The 16,248-nt window shown below is 38.8% G+C and overlaps 1 protein-coding gene across 3 annotated transcripts in view; it reads right to left on the reverse strand.

Moving 5' to 3' along the window:
* MYOF (myoferlin) overlaps positions 1-16,248 on the reverse strand; it is a 142,349-nt gene that overhangs the window by 63,585 nt on the left and 62,516 nt on the right. For all 3 annotated transcript variants that reach the window (XR_011997511.1, XM_025990771.2, XM_072739533.1), the window contains exons 16-19: positions 13,791-13,873; positions 11,667-11,705; positions 8,180-8,304; positions 6,899-7,015 (exon numbers count right to left, since the gene is read on the reverse strand). Coding sequence is in view for 2 of the 3 variants with exons in the window: in XM_025990771.2 (XP_025846556.1) it covers positions 6,899-7,015; positions 8,180-8,304; positions 11,667-11,705; positions 13,791-13,873 (364 nt within the window). In the remaining variant the exon portion in view is untranslated. The remainder of the gene's footprint in view (positions 1-6,898; positions 7,016-8,179; positions 8,305-11,666; positions 11,706-13,790; positions 13,874-16,248) is intronic.

Here is a 16,248-nt window from a genome sequence, read left to right on the forward strand (position 1 = left end):
GGATGACTTTTTTTTGTTGTTGGATTTGCCTTTTTGCATTCCTACCTTGCTACCAATTTGAGGACCATAATCTAAGTAGAAAAGTAATGACATTTTCATCTCTAGGAAGCTAACAAAAATTATTTGATCCCTGTAGGATATTTATTAGCTGATTTTCCTTTCTTTTGCTTTTCATCATACCATGGCCTTTATTCTATTAAATGAATCACAATCATGGATAGATCTTCGACCTTGTATAAGAGTGTGTTTAAGGAAGTACTTAGACAATAGTTTCAAAAACTTTTTCTTTTCTTAAATTGTGGTAAAACACACATAACATAAAATTTACCATCTAAACCATGTTTAAGTGTACAGTTCGGTGGCATTAGGGGCATTCATGCTACCATGTTACCATTACCACCATCCATCCACATAAGTCTTCCAATCTTACAGAATTGAAACTCTGTACCCATTAAACCTCAACTCCCCATTCCTACCTACTTTCTGTTTCCATGAATTTGACTGCTCTGGGTATCTCATGTACACAAAACATGTAACTGACAGATACAAAAGAGTATCTGTCCTTTTGTGACTGGCTTATTTCACTTAGTGTAATGTCCTCAAGGTTTAGCCATGTTGCAACACATTTCAATTTCCTTCCTCTTTAAGACTGAATAATTCTGCACTGTACTGTTGAAAGATAAACAGGTATATTAAAATTTTCAAGATTTTATTTGAGCAAACATATTGGATTGGGCAGTGACAAAGCAGAAGTAGCTCTGAGTGCTCTACTTACAAGAGCTAGGGGAAAGACTTCTACAGAGCAAATGTAGAGGAAGACAAGGAAATTATTTGATTGGCTATAGCTTAAGTGGTTGCATTATTTGAGAAAGCCTAGATGGTTATTTGCTATTCACTGCCCTTTAGTTTTGATTTTTTTAAATAAATTTTATTAATTTATTGGAGATAGGAGAGAGAGAGAGAGAGAGAGCAAGCGAGCATGAGCAGGGAGAGAGGCAGAGGGAGAAACAGACTCCCCAATGAGCAAGAAGCCCGATGAGAGCCTTGATCCCAGGACCCTGAGATCATGACCTGAGCAGAAGGCAGACGCTTAACTGACTGAGCCACCCAGGTGCCCCTGATTTCCTAACCTTCAGGCATTAATAGGTTTACATTCTGGTTTGCTTATATAGGCTGCCAAGGCATTAGAGCCACTTCTGTCTGATGGCGTCCTTGTTTAATAAATTTAGCAGTGTGTATATATTACATGTTTATCCATTCATCTATTGATGGCTTGCTATCAATGGACTGCTTCTACCTTTGGGTTATTGTCAGTAACGCTGCTATGAACATGAGTATACAAATATTCATTTGAGTCCCTGCTTTCAATTTTGGGCATATACACAGCAGTGGATTTCTGGATCACATGGTAATTCTATTTTTAACTTCTTGAGGAATGTTTTAAGAACATCTGACAGTAACTTTAGTTTGTTGTCTTGAAGAACTGCAGGACATTCCACTATTACAAAATTACCATTTTGGTAAAAGGAATTTTTGACATGATGTCATGGAAACCTCCAATAGGATTTCATCAGAAATCCCTCTGAGTCTCAATCGTTTTTGAAAGTCTTTCCAAAACATTGGTTTGAAACCTTAGCTGCATATTGAGTCACCTAGAGGGGCTTCAAAATATACTTATAGCTGGGCCCCACATCCCACAGACTCTGTCTACAACTGTGCATTAAAAAACTTCCTTACATTAGTTCACTGTCACTTTGGTAGAAAGAATGTTGGGAGACTTTTGTTACTTGTCAGGAGTCCCCTACTCACTAAGTAATAAACTTAATCCTCCTGAATTAGTCATGGTTCAGGAATACTATGGGAATTCTGGGTTTGGTTCAAATTGTGTGAAAATTGAAAGTAGGAAGTTATTTGTATTAGAACTTATATATACAGCATAGCTTCTTCTTTGTAAACCATCTGGGATGAAAAAGAGAAGAGAAAGAACAAAATATGAAATATAATTTGGGACCAAAGTCAGGGCCCAGAAACAACAATCAACATTTAATCTGGAGCCATCTGCTAATTCAGGGGCTGCAGAGAAGAAATGCCTGAGGAGGCTCTGGAAGGGGTGGGGAATGCCACTTCTGGCTGGGCTGGTTCTGCCTTGCATATGGCCATGATTCCATGAAATCCCCCTGGATTTTCCTGAGCAGAGCTTCAGGCACCTGCAGAAGCCCTAACAGGACCCTCACACTGCAGAGTTGAGCTCTAAGATAATCATTTAGGTTCTGGCCATCATACCTCCCAACAGATCAGCACACACTGTGAGCAAGCTGCTCAAGATGGGGCAGTTCCTTGGACCTTTCTGTCCTACCTTCTGTTCTCAAGAGAGGGCCTAGAAATTGAGTTAATGATCAATCATATTTATGTGATGAAGCCTCCATAAAAATCCCAAAAATACAGGATTCAGAGAGATTCTGGGTTTGTGAACACATACGGTGTTGGGAGAATGTTATGCCTGGAAACTCTGAATCCCTTCCACATACCTTGTCTCTTCCATCTGGATGTCCATCTGTAACCTTTATCATATCATCTATAATAAACTGATAAACATTAAGTAAACTGTTTTCCTGAGTTTTGTGAGCTGCTCTAGCAAGTTAATTAGAACCTGAGGAGGAAGTCATAGGAACCTGCAATTTATAGCTGATTGATCAGAACCTGGACTTTCGATTAGCATCTCAAGTGAGGGAGGCACAGTTTTGTGGGACTGAGATCTTAATGTGTCTTTAGGTAGATAGTGTCAGGATTGAGTTAAGTTATAGGACACTTAACTGGTGTCGCAGAATTGCTTGGTGTGGAAAAATCCCCACCCTCCCCCTCATCAGTTGTCAGAAGTGGTGAGAGTGCGGTGGTCCTGGGAGAGGAAAGGAGGAACACACAGGAGGGAGAAAGAGTTTTTCCTGCTCAGTTGCCAAAGAGCCCTAAGCTGCTTAGAACCAAACCTGGCCTGTTGCTGTAGTCGAGAGACCCTTCGGGAGAAGCCACAGGGCTCAACCTGCACTTCCCTAAGGGATCAGGCAGGTAGAAGATCAAGTGTTTTAATCTCAGCCTTATTCAGATACCTGCTGGCTTCTGGAACCTCTGCCTGGCCACTGAAGGACCCCATTGTTTTGTCTTCACCATCTGGGATCTGTTTCTAGACCACCTCCTTCCTACTCCTTCCCAATCTTTCTACATGTGACCTAATATCCTTTGGGAGCATTTCATGAACATGCATTCTGTCTTCTGCTCAATTAGAGCCTCCTTGAGTTCTCCCATTAGTCTGGCCTACATAAGTGCTCAATAATTATTGTTTGAAAAATCACATTCAGATTCTTCTACCACCTGTCCCAGTTGTCAGCCACCTTTAGTAAACATACCAAGGTGGCAAGTTGGGCAGTTTACTTTGGCACAGTCTCCTTGTCACTGACCCTTCATGTCCTATGCCTAGTGGTCCCACAGCCACTTTTAAAAGCTGTTACTTGTTACCCCTTCTCAGTATTCTGCTTGATAAAATCATTAATGTTAAATCTAAGAATGGCATTATGGCACCTTTGGTATTATAAGTCAAATGGTATTATTTGTGTGTCTGTATACCAGTGGGGATAGGTAGGGGGTTAAGAGTAGAGAGATGAAGAAAGACTTGATAATTTCTTAAAGACTTATCTCCCAAGATTTATTGTAATAATCCGGCCTTTATAACCACTTGCTTAAGAGGCTGATTCAGGGAAAAAACAAAACAAAACCATAAGACCAAACAAAAATCAATAACAAAAAACTGCCCTAAAAATTTTTATTGGATACATTAATGTAAAAAATTGGGAAAACTGTGACTTAAAAATTCTAAGCAGTTCCTGATTCTAGAAGTAGAGATATGAATTCACATTCAAGGCAAATCATTGCTTTTCTTTAGGAAGATTGCCTGGATAGACCATTAACTATAATATAAAACAAATACCTACCAGGGTTCTTTCACAATTTAAATAACCTGAATTCAACTGTTCTATTTGGTAACATGAACTGGGAAGTACGTGTTTTAGCCAGGACTATGTTCTAATCTAATCTAATCCAATCTAATCTAATCTAATTCCCAACCTAACCTAACCTAACCTAATCTAATTCCCTGAGGTTAGACTGATGCTTATAGTTGTTTAAGTTCCTTCCCTAGACTGAGGGTTGGAGAAAGAGGTAATCTATGAAAGAATGTACAGCACAATATTCTCTTTCGGGGAAGACAAAGGCACTGGCATGAAATCTGTGTGTCTCATGAATAATTGGATTACTCATGTTCCAAACATGCCAGGACTGAAAAATCCAGAATATACTGCTTTGGACTCTAACCTCCTAATATTGTCTTCTTGGGAGTCAATGAACAAGGCCACAGTGCTCTGGGGGAGAAGGGGAGTTTCCTCTAAAGGGAGTGGATATTCTCCTAGTCAACCATACTGAAAGGCATAAATCTCATAACAGGCAGACATGAGACTCCTAGAAGGAAGGAGAAAGCCTGGTTTGGTTGGGAACTCATGGCAGTTAGACATGGACTCTGAGGTGGCCATGTGTACAGGGTAGTAGTGCTGGGGGTAAGGACAGATGGGGAGCTGAGTCCTGCCACAAAGAAGTAGGCTGGAGACAGACAGGGAAACCAACTGTGAGAGATCCAGAAAGCTGGTGTGAGCCCAGGGGCTTTGAGATTAGCCATCTTTAGCAACCACTTTAAGTTACTCATTTCACTCTGTAACCCTACTCTTGTCCCAAACTGGACTTAAAGTTTTTCTAAAGTTGCTATTTGATTTCTGATGTAAAATGGAGAAATAAGAGAAGGGTCTATCCCAGATGAATGGATAAGGAAGATGTGGTATATATATAGTGGAATATTACTCAGCCATCAAAAATGAAGTCTTGCCATTTACAACAACGTGGACGTAACTAGAGGGTATTATGCTGAGTTAAATAAGTCAATCAGAGAAAGACAATTATCATATGATCTCACTCATATGTGGAATTTAAGAAACAAAGAAGAGGATCCTAGGGGAAGAGAGGGAAAAATAAAACAAGATGAAATCAGAGAGGGAGACAAACCATAAGAGATTCTTAATCATAGGAAACAAACTGAGGGTTGCTGGAGGGAAGGGGGTAGGGGGATGGGGTAAATGGGTGATGGACATTAAGGAGGGCATGTGATATAATGAGCACTGGGTGTTATATAAGACTGATGAATCACTGGCCTTTACCTCTGAAACTAATAATACACTATATGTTAATTAACTGAACTTAAATTTTAAAAAAGAGAGAAAGGTCTATCCCATGCTTGGAATGGAGGGTAAGAGAAGGGCAGCAGCCTGAAGAAGCTTGTTGGGTGGAGGTGTGGAAAATCCAGCAAGGGGCAGAGTGGGCTGAGGAGCATCAGTGAGCTGGCTGTTCTGGCAAAAAATTCAGATCTCTGGAACATGTAAGCTTCAACCTAAGATTCTCAGAAATAAATGGGGGAAGATGTGATATACATATACAAAATGGAATATTATTCAGCCATAAGAAAGAAGGAAATCCTGTCACTTGTGACAACATGGAAGGATCTTGAGGGCATTGTGCTAAGTAAGGTAAGTCAGAGAAAAACAAATCCTATATGGTGTTGTGTATATGTGGAATCTAAAAAAGGCAAACTCATAAAAACAGAGAGTAGAAAGGTGGTTACCAGGGGTTGGGGGAATTGGGAGGATGTTGGTCAAAGTGTACAAACTTGCGGTTAGAAGATAGATAAGTTCTGGGGATCTAATGCAGAGCATAGTGGCTATAGTCAACCATACTGTGTTACAGACTTCAAAATTGCTGAGAGACTGGATCTGAAATGTTCTCACCACAAAAAATTATGTGATGTTATGGAAGTGTTAGCTAACACTATAGTGGTGATCATACTGTAGTATATAAATACACCAAATCATTACACTGTGTACTTTAAACTTACACAGTGCTGTATGTTCATTTTTTTAAAGTGAAAAATAAAAATATAAATAAACTAGCATAATTTATTTTTAAAACCCCCTAGTAATGGCACAGGATGTGTTGGAAATGATTCAGTGAACAATAGAGACAGGGCTAGTTTAATACTGGGCTATTCATCACATATGTTAACAAATCTGTACTGTATATGCCAAATAATTGACAAGAAAAATGGAGCATTTAACGGTTTCATGATAATAATATTTTGGTATTTATTGCCCGGAGTTAGTAACACTGATATCTGAATTTACTAGGAAAAAACTACATCTGTAGCTCTCTACCACAGGATGATGGGTGTTATGCATAAATTGTCTCCCAAGAGGGGAAAGAGTGGATTTAAAAAAAAGAAGAAGAAAGAAAAGGTTGGGGAGGTGAATTTGGAAGACTTCCTGTTTTCAAGGAAGAATGGGGCTCAGAGCTATTATAATGTGGGCATTAATATAAACATGCCTTCACATGCTGGGAAGCCTGAGATATGCCTACTTCTGAAAGTGGAAATGATTAGTGGTGGGACCTATGCCATTTGGGATGGCTCTTGTGGCAACCTCCCCATGACCACACAATTCCAATTAGCAAATGGGCCATTCAGTTTGGAGGTATCATTAGTCAGTCTCTCCAGTTTTCACTAGGGTATTCACATCACAAGGATGAAGCAAGTCTCGTTACCCCCATAGGGCTGTTTTAGATAGATCAAGAGGGTGTTAAATAGATCAAGAGGTCCTTGAGCATTCAGGTCTCTCTCCCATTCTGTCAAAGCTGACTCTTCAGTTCCTGGATGTCCCCACTTGTTCAGGCAGGCCAGTACTATCCATCCCACCACCAATCCTCTAACGTTAATACCCATTTCCATACCAAGCATCATCCACACTTCAACGATTACCTCTACAACCAGCAGGTCATCATTTGAAATAGGCTCAAGCTTTTTGTCTGGTGGTGTCTTTTCAAGAAAAGTGCTTAATTCAACCAAGATTCTGCCTCTGTAGGCAACTCCTTCCCCCTGAAAGGCAACAACACAGGATTATTCCTCTAGGAGTGAACAGCAGCAAAAGAACTCTGTCTCTCTAGGCAGGCTCATTCAGCTACATTTTTGTGCTTCCTCCCCATGGCCCTAACCTCCAAAATCAGTCAGTCAGTAACTCTCTCAGTTGGATTCAGCTCTCTGGTATCTGAAAGAAAAGTCGGTGATTTCAGGAAGGATCCCAGAGAGAGCCAGGGGAGCCGAGACTGGAAGGGGTCCTGGCCATGACTGAGGTCTGGATCCTGAAGGGGTTCCTGGAGGTGGGGGATGAAGAGGAAGGTACTCCAAGTCTCCCTCACCCTATTAAAGTAGTTGTCTGAGTTTATCTGCGACAACTTGGCTCCTTCTCTCCTCTTTTCAGGAAGAGAAGTCTGCCATACTGGCCGCCAGGGGAAGTCTCAGAGGAGCCAGGAAATAAAAGAGGAAGATAGTCTGGGTGTGGCTAAGCATGAAGATGAAGAGCGGATACTCCTCCCTCCATACCTAGTAGCACTGGCAATAGAATTTTCTGGAGAGGAAGGGAAGGCTTCCACCTCCACAGTCAGTCCTTTACCCCTCATCCCTCAGCGTTTTATCTCTACCACAGTCCCTTTCTTGGGGGCCTTGAGAGCTGACTCAAAGACATTATTTCTAACGTGCTGGAAAAAGGATTTCCCATCTCTGGGCCTCCATACCCTCATCTGTATAAAATGAAGATGTGGATTGAATCGGTGATAGTGAACAGTTTCTTCAGGCATGTTATCTCCAATCATTTGGTACATTCCTAGAACACAGTATTGAGCAGAATTCTGAGGCAGCACATTGCTTGTTAGGAAAGAGCCAGCACTAATCGCTGACATTTGCCCTAAGTAGAGGACCAGGGGAATGGCCATGCTATACATTTCTTTTTTTTTTTTATGCTATACATTGCTAACTGCTGAATTAGATGGCCTCCAGGATCCTTTCCTAACCTTGCATTCAAAGACTTGAGGAGAATGGGACTTCTGTCCTTCAACACTTGATCCATCACATGTTGGGTCTATTTGTGTGTGTGTGTGTGCATGTGCACTAGTTCCTTAGATATGAGACTTAATTATAAGCATTATAAGAAGGAATCACATTAATCAGTGTTTATTAATAACAAACCGTAATTGAGAAACTAACCTTTCCAGTATTTAGCTCATCATAGGGGTCTGGGAATCCTGTGTACTCTCTAGGGCTTCCGTAAAGGTTCAGATAACAAGGCCCAAATGTTGGAACAAAGCCCACCTCTGTTTCTCCTGTATTTGCTGAGAGATAACATCATTATTACATTTTAAGCTTTTAACACTTGATCTATTGAAATAAATATTAGTTATTAGTTAGCTGAGTGAGCATATTTTCCTCTAATTTGTGAGTTAGTTGTATTAGTGCAAATTATAAGCAGTTGTGAGACTTGCTGTATTTACCTTCTCTTATTGCTATAAAATACTAAATAAAAAACATTTTCTGGATAGCTCAGGTAAACTTATTACAGAAAGATAATGCTATTCAAATGAAAGAATAAGAAGACTTACAAGATGATCTTCACATTTTTTGCAAGTTTATTTTTTTTTAAGATTTTATTTATTTACTCATGAGAGACAGAGAGAGAGAGACAGAGAGACAGAGAGAGGTAGAAGGCTCCATACAGGGAGCCGGACATGGGACTCGATCCCGGAATTCCAGGATCACGCCCTAGGCTGAAGGTGGCACTAAACCGCTGAGCCACCTGGGCTGCCCTTTTTGCAAGCTTATAACTAGCATTGTATTAAATGTGTCATTGGTAATTGTTATTAAAATTATACTGATTGGGGAAGTCACTAAATGATACTAAATGATGTATATCAGATTAACTGTATTTGTTCACCCAAAATGCCACTTGGTCTAAAGTAGTTCCCATTCATAACATTCTCTCTCCGATGAGCATCTAATAGTGCTCCATATTTCTGCTACCTTGTCTTAGCAAGACTATTCCTAGTGCAATGAGGGGAACTGAGGGCAATGTAACAAAATAGGGGGTCAAAGGGAGATTGTAGGTGAAGATGGGGAAATGTAAGGGCTACCTCCAACCACCTGAATGCTCTTATAGGGAAAAAGGATGAATTTGTTTCCAAAAGTAAAGATTACTTATGGGTGCTACAAAGAGGCATTCTTTGTTTCACTCAATATAAGGAAGATCTTTTTGTGAATTAGAGGTGTCAAACAATGGGATATGTTGCACTGGGGACAGAGGAAATGTTGAGGCCAAGACTTTCAGGATTATTATCAAGACAATTCCCCTATGGATGAGAAATTAACCACATCACCTCTATGGCCCTTTCCAACTCTATGCTTAAATGAAATGAAGAAAGATACATGTGGAGTGACAAATGAGCAGAATATCCATTAATAAACAGTTGACCAAACTGTATATAAGTACATTTTGCCTTTTTTTTTTTTTTAATTTGAGGCTCTTCTACATGTGTAAATGGGCTGGGACACTTCTGAGATGAGGTAGGAACCATGCTCCCTGGCAGAAATTAGTTGAAGTGCAATCTCAGTGAAGAAAGCAAGAGAAAATAAAGATTTAAATAATGATATAGGAAAGTAATAACTGACGGCCTAAGTGAGATATGGTAACACCGTAAGCGACCATATTTCACACCTGTTTGGAAATTTCTTGTGAAGTGCAAATAAGAACCAAGAATTTTTCCAACAGAGATTTCTCTGGATTGTGCTACCATGTTATCAAATGAGCAGGATGAAATAAATGACCGTTATATCTGGATATATGAATTGGTTTGGTTTTATCTGCTCTGCCATATGGAATATGTCAAAGTTGACTAATTTATTATTAATAAGCAGCATTAAGATTTTTCCTTGTGCTAGAATATATGTTGTAAGGAACTAGAGCAGAGATCCATAGTAAGAAAAAGAAGGTACTTCCAGAAGTTGAATCACAGAATGTTCAAGAAAGAAGGGACATTAAAACTCTTGCACCATAGTCATGCCACATTATGGATGGGCAAATTGAAGTCCACAGAAGTGACATGACTTGTCAAAGTTCCTTCAAGATGACAGATTAGGCCCAGATCTTGAGTTTCATAGTTTATAGTTTCATAGTTCAGACAAGGGCACCTTCCAGTACATGACCCATCCCTCTCGTCTAGTCCCACCTCATCCCCAGCCTGTACGCATAGGCGACTTATTAAGTTGTTTGTCATGAGTACTTGCTTTTCATTAAACATTTCCAGGGATGGAGACACACTTTGTCAATTACGATCTACTGTATGTTATTGTGATATCAATAGCTTAATTCTTTTTGTCCAAGCAAATCTCTTTTCAAGTATTTTAAATGCTTAGGCCTGTTGGTTATGCAGTAACATGGAGAGCCTTCCTTCTATGTGTCTATGAGTCTTCCTTCTATGCTTCTCAGCACTGTCTCCCGGGAAAGCCAATAGTCTCACAAGCTAAGTCTCTTCCTTCCCCCAAATTTTCCGAACCCATTTTATGCACAGTTGTTACATCAAACTTCCAATGAACAAAAATTCATTAGCTGGGTCATCAACCTTTTCCTCGGACCTGCTTTTCAAGCGATATTTTCCAAACTTCATTCACCTCTCCAAAGCTCCTTTGCATCTTGGATTTCTATAAGGTATTACTTTATATTTTAATTTTTGAACTTTAAATAGCTGCTAATTTCTGACAACATTATAAATTCCTTTGGTAGGTGGGGAAGGATTCGAACATATTTTGATTTCCTAAACACCAAAGGCTAGTTCTAACATAGGGAGCTACCACATAAATATTATTATGAAGGAATGAAGTGTTACCAAATCTTCTAAGTTCATTATAAACCTAAGGACTACTTAATATTCATATAAAAATCGATGATAAGATAATAATAAGATCTATTTTTAAAAATGAATATGAATGGGGCATTGTGTCAGTAACACAAAGGTAGACAATAATGCTTTATATTTGCAAAGCTTTCTCACTTGCAATATCTCTTTCCCCTCACCACACAACCCTGGGTAATTAGCATGGCAGGGGTTTTCATGTTTACTTGAAAGAAGACAAACTTTTGTAAACTTCAGAGTCCTCATCTATTTGAGGAACCATAATAATAGAAGAATTGTGATGGTCAAATGTGAGACTGAGCAAACTTGCAAAGGATGGCCAGTGCTGTACAAATCAAAAGACATGTTATGATCCCCCCATTTGGAAGATGAAAACCTTCAAGGTACAATCGTTCAGTGTCTTCCAACCTAGAGATCCATGTTCAAAGTAAGGAGCAGTTACTGCATATATTTTGAATAATTGATTTGGTGCCCCAAAACTCTACCTACTGAACATAAACAATAATAGCAGACAAGGTTATCTCTCACAAACAATTCTTACAGTGACACCAAATAGGTTGGTATGCCTCTAGGTGAGATGGTAGCGAAGCCTTTTAGCACACTTGTTTTAAGCTTAGCCATGCAGGACAACCATATAGCACAAGTACAAAAATTAATACGCTAGCAAAATAGTTTTGAGACAGCAAAATGTAAAAAAAAAAAAGGTTCTAAATGCAGTCAATTGAGACATTCTTAATAAGACAAGAGTAAATAGGAAAATCTAGAAGATAGGAAAATTACAAAGCATAAACCTGTATATGATGCAGCCCCAGATCCCGAAGATGAGAAATCTATATAGTAAAAATATGACTGGTTAAACAAGAGAAACATGGGCATTATAACAGAGACAGTGAAAAAGTTATCAAATCCAATATAGGTAAGTGGTTTAGCAATACTAGAAAAACCCCAAATTCAGACCCAAATGACATGACTCTTTTGTTATTTACACAAATCTCATCAGTTAAATGCAAAACAGCTCAAACCTTTGGGACAACTGGCAAAACCACCACCCATTAAATAATTCAAATCTCTCCAGCTCTAAGGCAGCAAGGCACCTGAGAAGAGGGAGCTTCTCACCACCAAAAGAGGCCTGGTGAAGTTACCAACATTCATGTTTTTCATAAAATCTGCACTTGTTTTAGGTCTGACTTAATTGGGACCAAGACCAGAAAATCCAAATTAATTTAGTCTGAGGCTTTGCACATAAGGGCTTGTAGTTTATGGTACATTATTTGTTTCCTTTTTTTGGTGGTGACGGGGGGATGTCTGCTGCATTTTGTTATTTTGAGACTCTTATCAGACTGATTACAGGGCCTTCAGGGAGAGAAGGCCTCAGAGACAAGGTTGAAACCTGCATATAACGATTTCTGGTTTTAGTGCTCTGGATGTTACTGCTGTATCACTAAGAAAATTGCTTATACCAATATGTCTTGAATAATTACCTCCAAGTAATTATCGAATGACTTCTTGCCAATGATAGATGAATTTAACTCATTTTGGCCCTCCCCACCCACATGGTTTTGGTATGATTTTTTAATTACTCTATTTTTTACCATTATGATTTAATCTAGCCTTTCTTTCTTAATTCCTCACTTGATAAGAAGAGGCTACCAGCAGGCCTACTCTCTCTTCTCTTCCATTCCTTCCTCCACTTCTAACCTCTATGTTTTGTACTTCTACATCGCGATGGGCAATAGCATTTATATTCTGTTCAGAGCTTTGGCTCTAGGGTAAAAGAAAAAAATTTTTAAAAATCCATTACAAGTGCTAACAGTATAGCAGCCATATAAATACTGTCTCTGCAGAGGAAAGGAAAAAGTTGTGACTACATTTCTTTTGCTACAGATCCAGTCATATGTTCCCCTTTGCCACTTAGCAGAGGATGTGCAGATGGGATCTTCTTTAGTTTTTAACAGTTGTTTAGAATAATGGCCACATGGGACTTTATATCTGAACTATGCCTTTCTGTTCAGTATTTTGTTTTTCTTGGAATTTCTAGTTGCCTTTTTTTTTCTTCTTAAGAGAAGAAATTTCTATTTTCTTCATTATATCCCTAAAATCTTTCAGATTCTTATTCATGCTATATTGCTTGAATTAATATATTTTTTAAGAACCTATAAAGTTCCCTCTTAAAATGAGGATGAGATGAACCTTGAGTTTCTCAAGACAATATTTGGTCTCAAATTTTCTCATATAACTTATTCAATATGTTTAATATATTGGCAATTAAAATAATTTTTGTTATATTTGTTTTGGTAACAAAAAATCAGCTGCTGATATCATAGATATGTTAACATTACATTTTTTCCTCTTATAATCTTCATTTTTCTTCTTCATTTCTTATTATAATTTCTGGAATATGCACAGAATCCTAATGCCAAGTATAAGCAAGCAGTAGTTCTCAGTATGGAGAACAACGAAAAGTGTATTTGTTATCGATGCTTGTTAACATGAAAACAAAATGCACATTATCTTCAGGAGTGGAGTTTACATGGCTCATTGCTACTTGACATCCTTGTTCCTGCTAAAGAAGTCAGTGGAGAAGGAAGTATTATTTTATATTTGAGTGGACTGTTGTCAATGCCAATCTAAAAAAATAGGGTGCTAGCCCGCTGTACTGACACTCAAAAATTTATAAAATAGCTACTGGGAAGAATTTTTGGATGGGAGCAAGAATATAAAGTCTTCAAACTGTTAGTTGCCTCAATTATTAACTACTAATTAACTGTTCTGGTCATCACCAAAACATCATCAAAATAGTTCACTAGGCTCATCACATTTGGCTTTTAAGAAACCAAGTCCAGGTGGCTACTCCAGTTCATTCTGCTTCAAAAATTCTGCACTCTGTCTTGTTTCAGCTCTGCTGAGTGACTTACCTTCCACTTCCCCACCAGAGGCAGCAATTTTAGAGAGGTGTAGATATGTTGTTCCAACAACATCATTTTTAGTAAGACGGTCCCTGTGTAAAAGAACAGGTTAAGGCTTCTACCTATAAATAAATAGCTTCCCTTCAACAATAATAAGGTTGAGTTGGAAAAGTCCCTAGACCTCAGAAATCATCCTTGCCAGTGGGACTCAAGGTTTTTACTGTACTTTAAAAATCACCTGGAAACCCCACCTCTCCTCTCCTGTTCATGCTTTTTATTTAATAAAGGCAGGAGTGGAGAACAAGAATCTGCATTTACACAATCTGTATTATCCCAACTGATTTGAACAGATGATCCTCCAACCACCCATTGAGAAACATTAATCAGACAATTCATTTCAACTATGGAAACTATGGTTTGTACACAGAGGCCAAGGAATTTGCTTATAGCCACTCAATACCATTGCCAAAAAATGAATAAGCCAATTATAGGGACATTATATAATGAGTGAAATATAATCACATTACATAGGATAAGTGCACTATCTGATTTTATCATGTTCACACTAATTACTCTGATTTAATGACTACAATGGGCTATATATATATTTTTTCTCCTCTAGAGTGAGAAAAATTCCTTTCCAATTCAATTCAAATATTAATTGAGAACCTACTGTATAACAGATGCAGGGCAGCAGAGGGCATTGCTTACCTAGAACCTAAATCTTATCTGCATGGTAGGAACAAGTATTCCCACTAAAACTCGATGAATCTTTCCATGGATATCACAGAGAGTTTGTAAGCCTAACTCATGAAGTGATCTCTGGCTGGACAAATAGTAGGTGTAAAAAACAAGGTTCCTATTTTTTTTTAAAGATTTTATTTGTTTGAGAGAGAGCAAGAAAGAGAGAGAGAACACGAGTTGAGGGGAAAGGCAGAGGGAGAGGGAGAAGTAGGCCCCATGCTGAGCAGGGAGTCTGACTCGGGGCTCGATTCCAGGACCCCAGGATCATGACCTGAGCCAAAAGCAGATGCCTAACTGACTGAGCCATCCAGGTACCCCATAAGATTTCTATTAATAGCATCTCTCTGTTTAATGCATCCTCTTCTTTATTCAAAATAGTGATATATCCGCTCTGAATCTAAGACCCCACGGGAAAGAAGAAAGGTTAAGTATTTGGGAGAAAGATTATGCTACTGTGTAATACTATTATACTGTATTATAGTAATATCACATGTTACATATAATATTATACATTGTATAGTACAATAGTATTAGGCTATAGAAAGACTAATGAAACAGTTTGCATAAGAAAAAAATATTTAAGAATATTAAGCACATGCACAAGTCTTAAACCTTCTCTGTTCATCCAAAAGGATCTAGACTACATTTAAAGAATTCTTAGCTTCTCCTCAGTTATGCAAATACCCACAGGATATGTAACCCAAGATTTGGACCCAAGGATTCCTTAAACAGGGCCTCCCTGTGCATCCTAGTCTACACTATTCTTTGGAGAGGGCACACTAGGTCAGAAAGGAACCACATTTGTAGTGGCCACAGGCAACTCTAGGAAGGCTCAATCCACAATCAAAGCTGGTAAGCCAGAGTAGTCACCTGTTATATATAGGCCCATATCCACATTCCTGAGGTCTCTTGAGGCCCACAGAACACTTTCACAATGTTGTCTGAGGGTCTCAAGTACTTCAATCAAGCTTACACTCACTGGAAGGGGTTTTTTGTCCTCTCGACTCCTCCATGACCCTCAATAAATGGTGATGTCATCATCGAACAAAATGAGACTTCCTATCCTCCTCCCAAAGTGCCCTGTTGTCATAGTACCAAGAGGGTGCTAACACAAAAGCCAAATACATTCTGCCAAAGGAAAAATCCTGGAGTCAGCTAGACAGGATGGGGGCCCAACTCAGTCTCTAACCATCGGAGTGACAGTGAGCCATGCATCTGGCCTCTCTGAGCCTTAGTATCTTCATCTGTAAAAGGAACTAATAATCGTCTCTAACCCATGGCATTACTCTAAAGACTAATGGGATATTGTAGTTAAGGCACAAGGCACAGCACTACTTCATATTCAAAAAAAAAGGTAGCTAACTCCAGAATAAACACTAATGATGAGGATGAGGACAGTATTTGCCATTTTCACTCTCAAGGAGTTAAGGACTGCCAACTGAATGCTTCATCCAATTAGAACATTACATTAAGAATGGCCTTATGATGGCCATCCTCGCTAGGAGGATGGTCTAGTCAAAATTTCATCAGAACTTTTCAATGAATTTTCTTCTCATTCAATCAGATAGGTAGCTTTGTCCATTTTCCTTTCTAACCATAAGAAAATAGCTGTTGGAACATTTTGGTGATTCTTCTCAGGAAATGGTTTACTCCATTTCAGAAGTCTATTTTGGATAGCCTAAATGCTATTTAAATCCTTGATTTCAAAAAATAAAAAATAAAT

This window comes from Vulpes vulpes, chromosome 15 (genome assembly GCF_048418805.1).
Source record: "Vulpes vulpes isolate BD-2025 chromosome 15, VulVul3, whole genome shotgun sequence".
NCBI lineage: Eukaryota > Metazoa > Chordata > Mammalia > Carnivora > Canidae > Vulpes > Vulpes vulpes.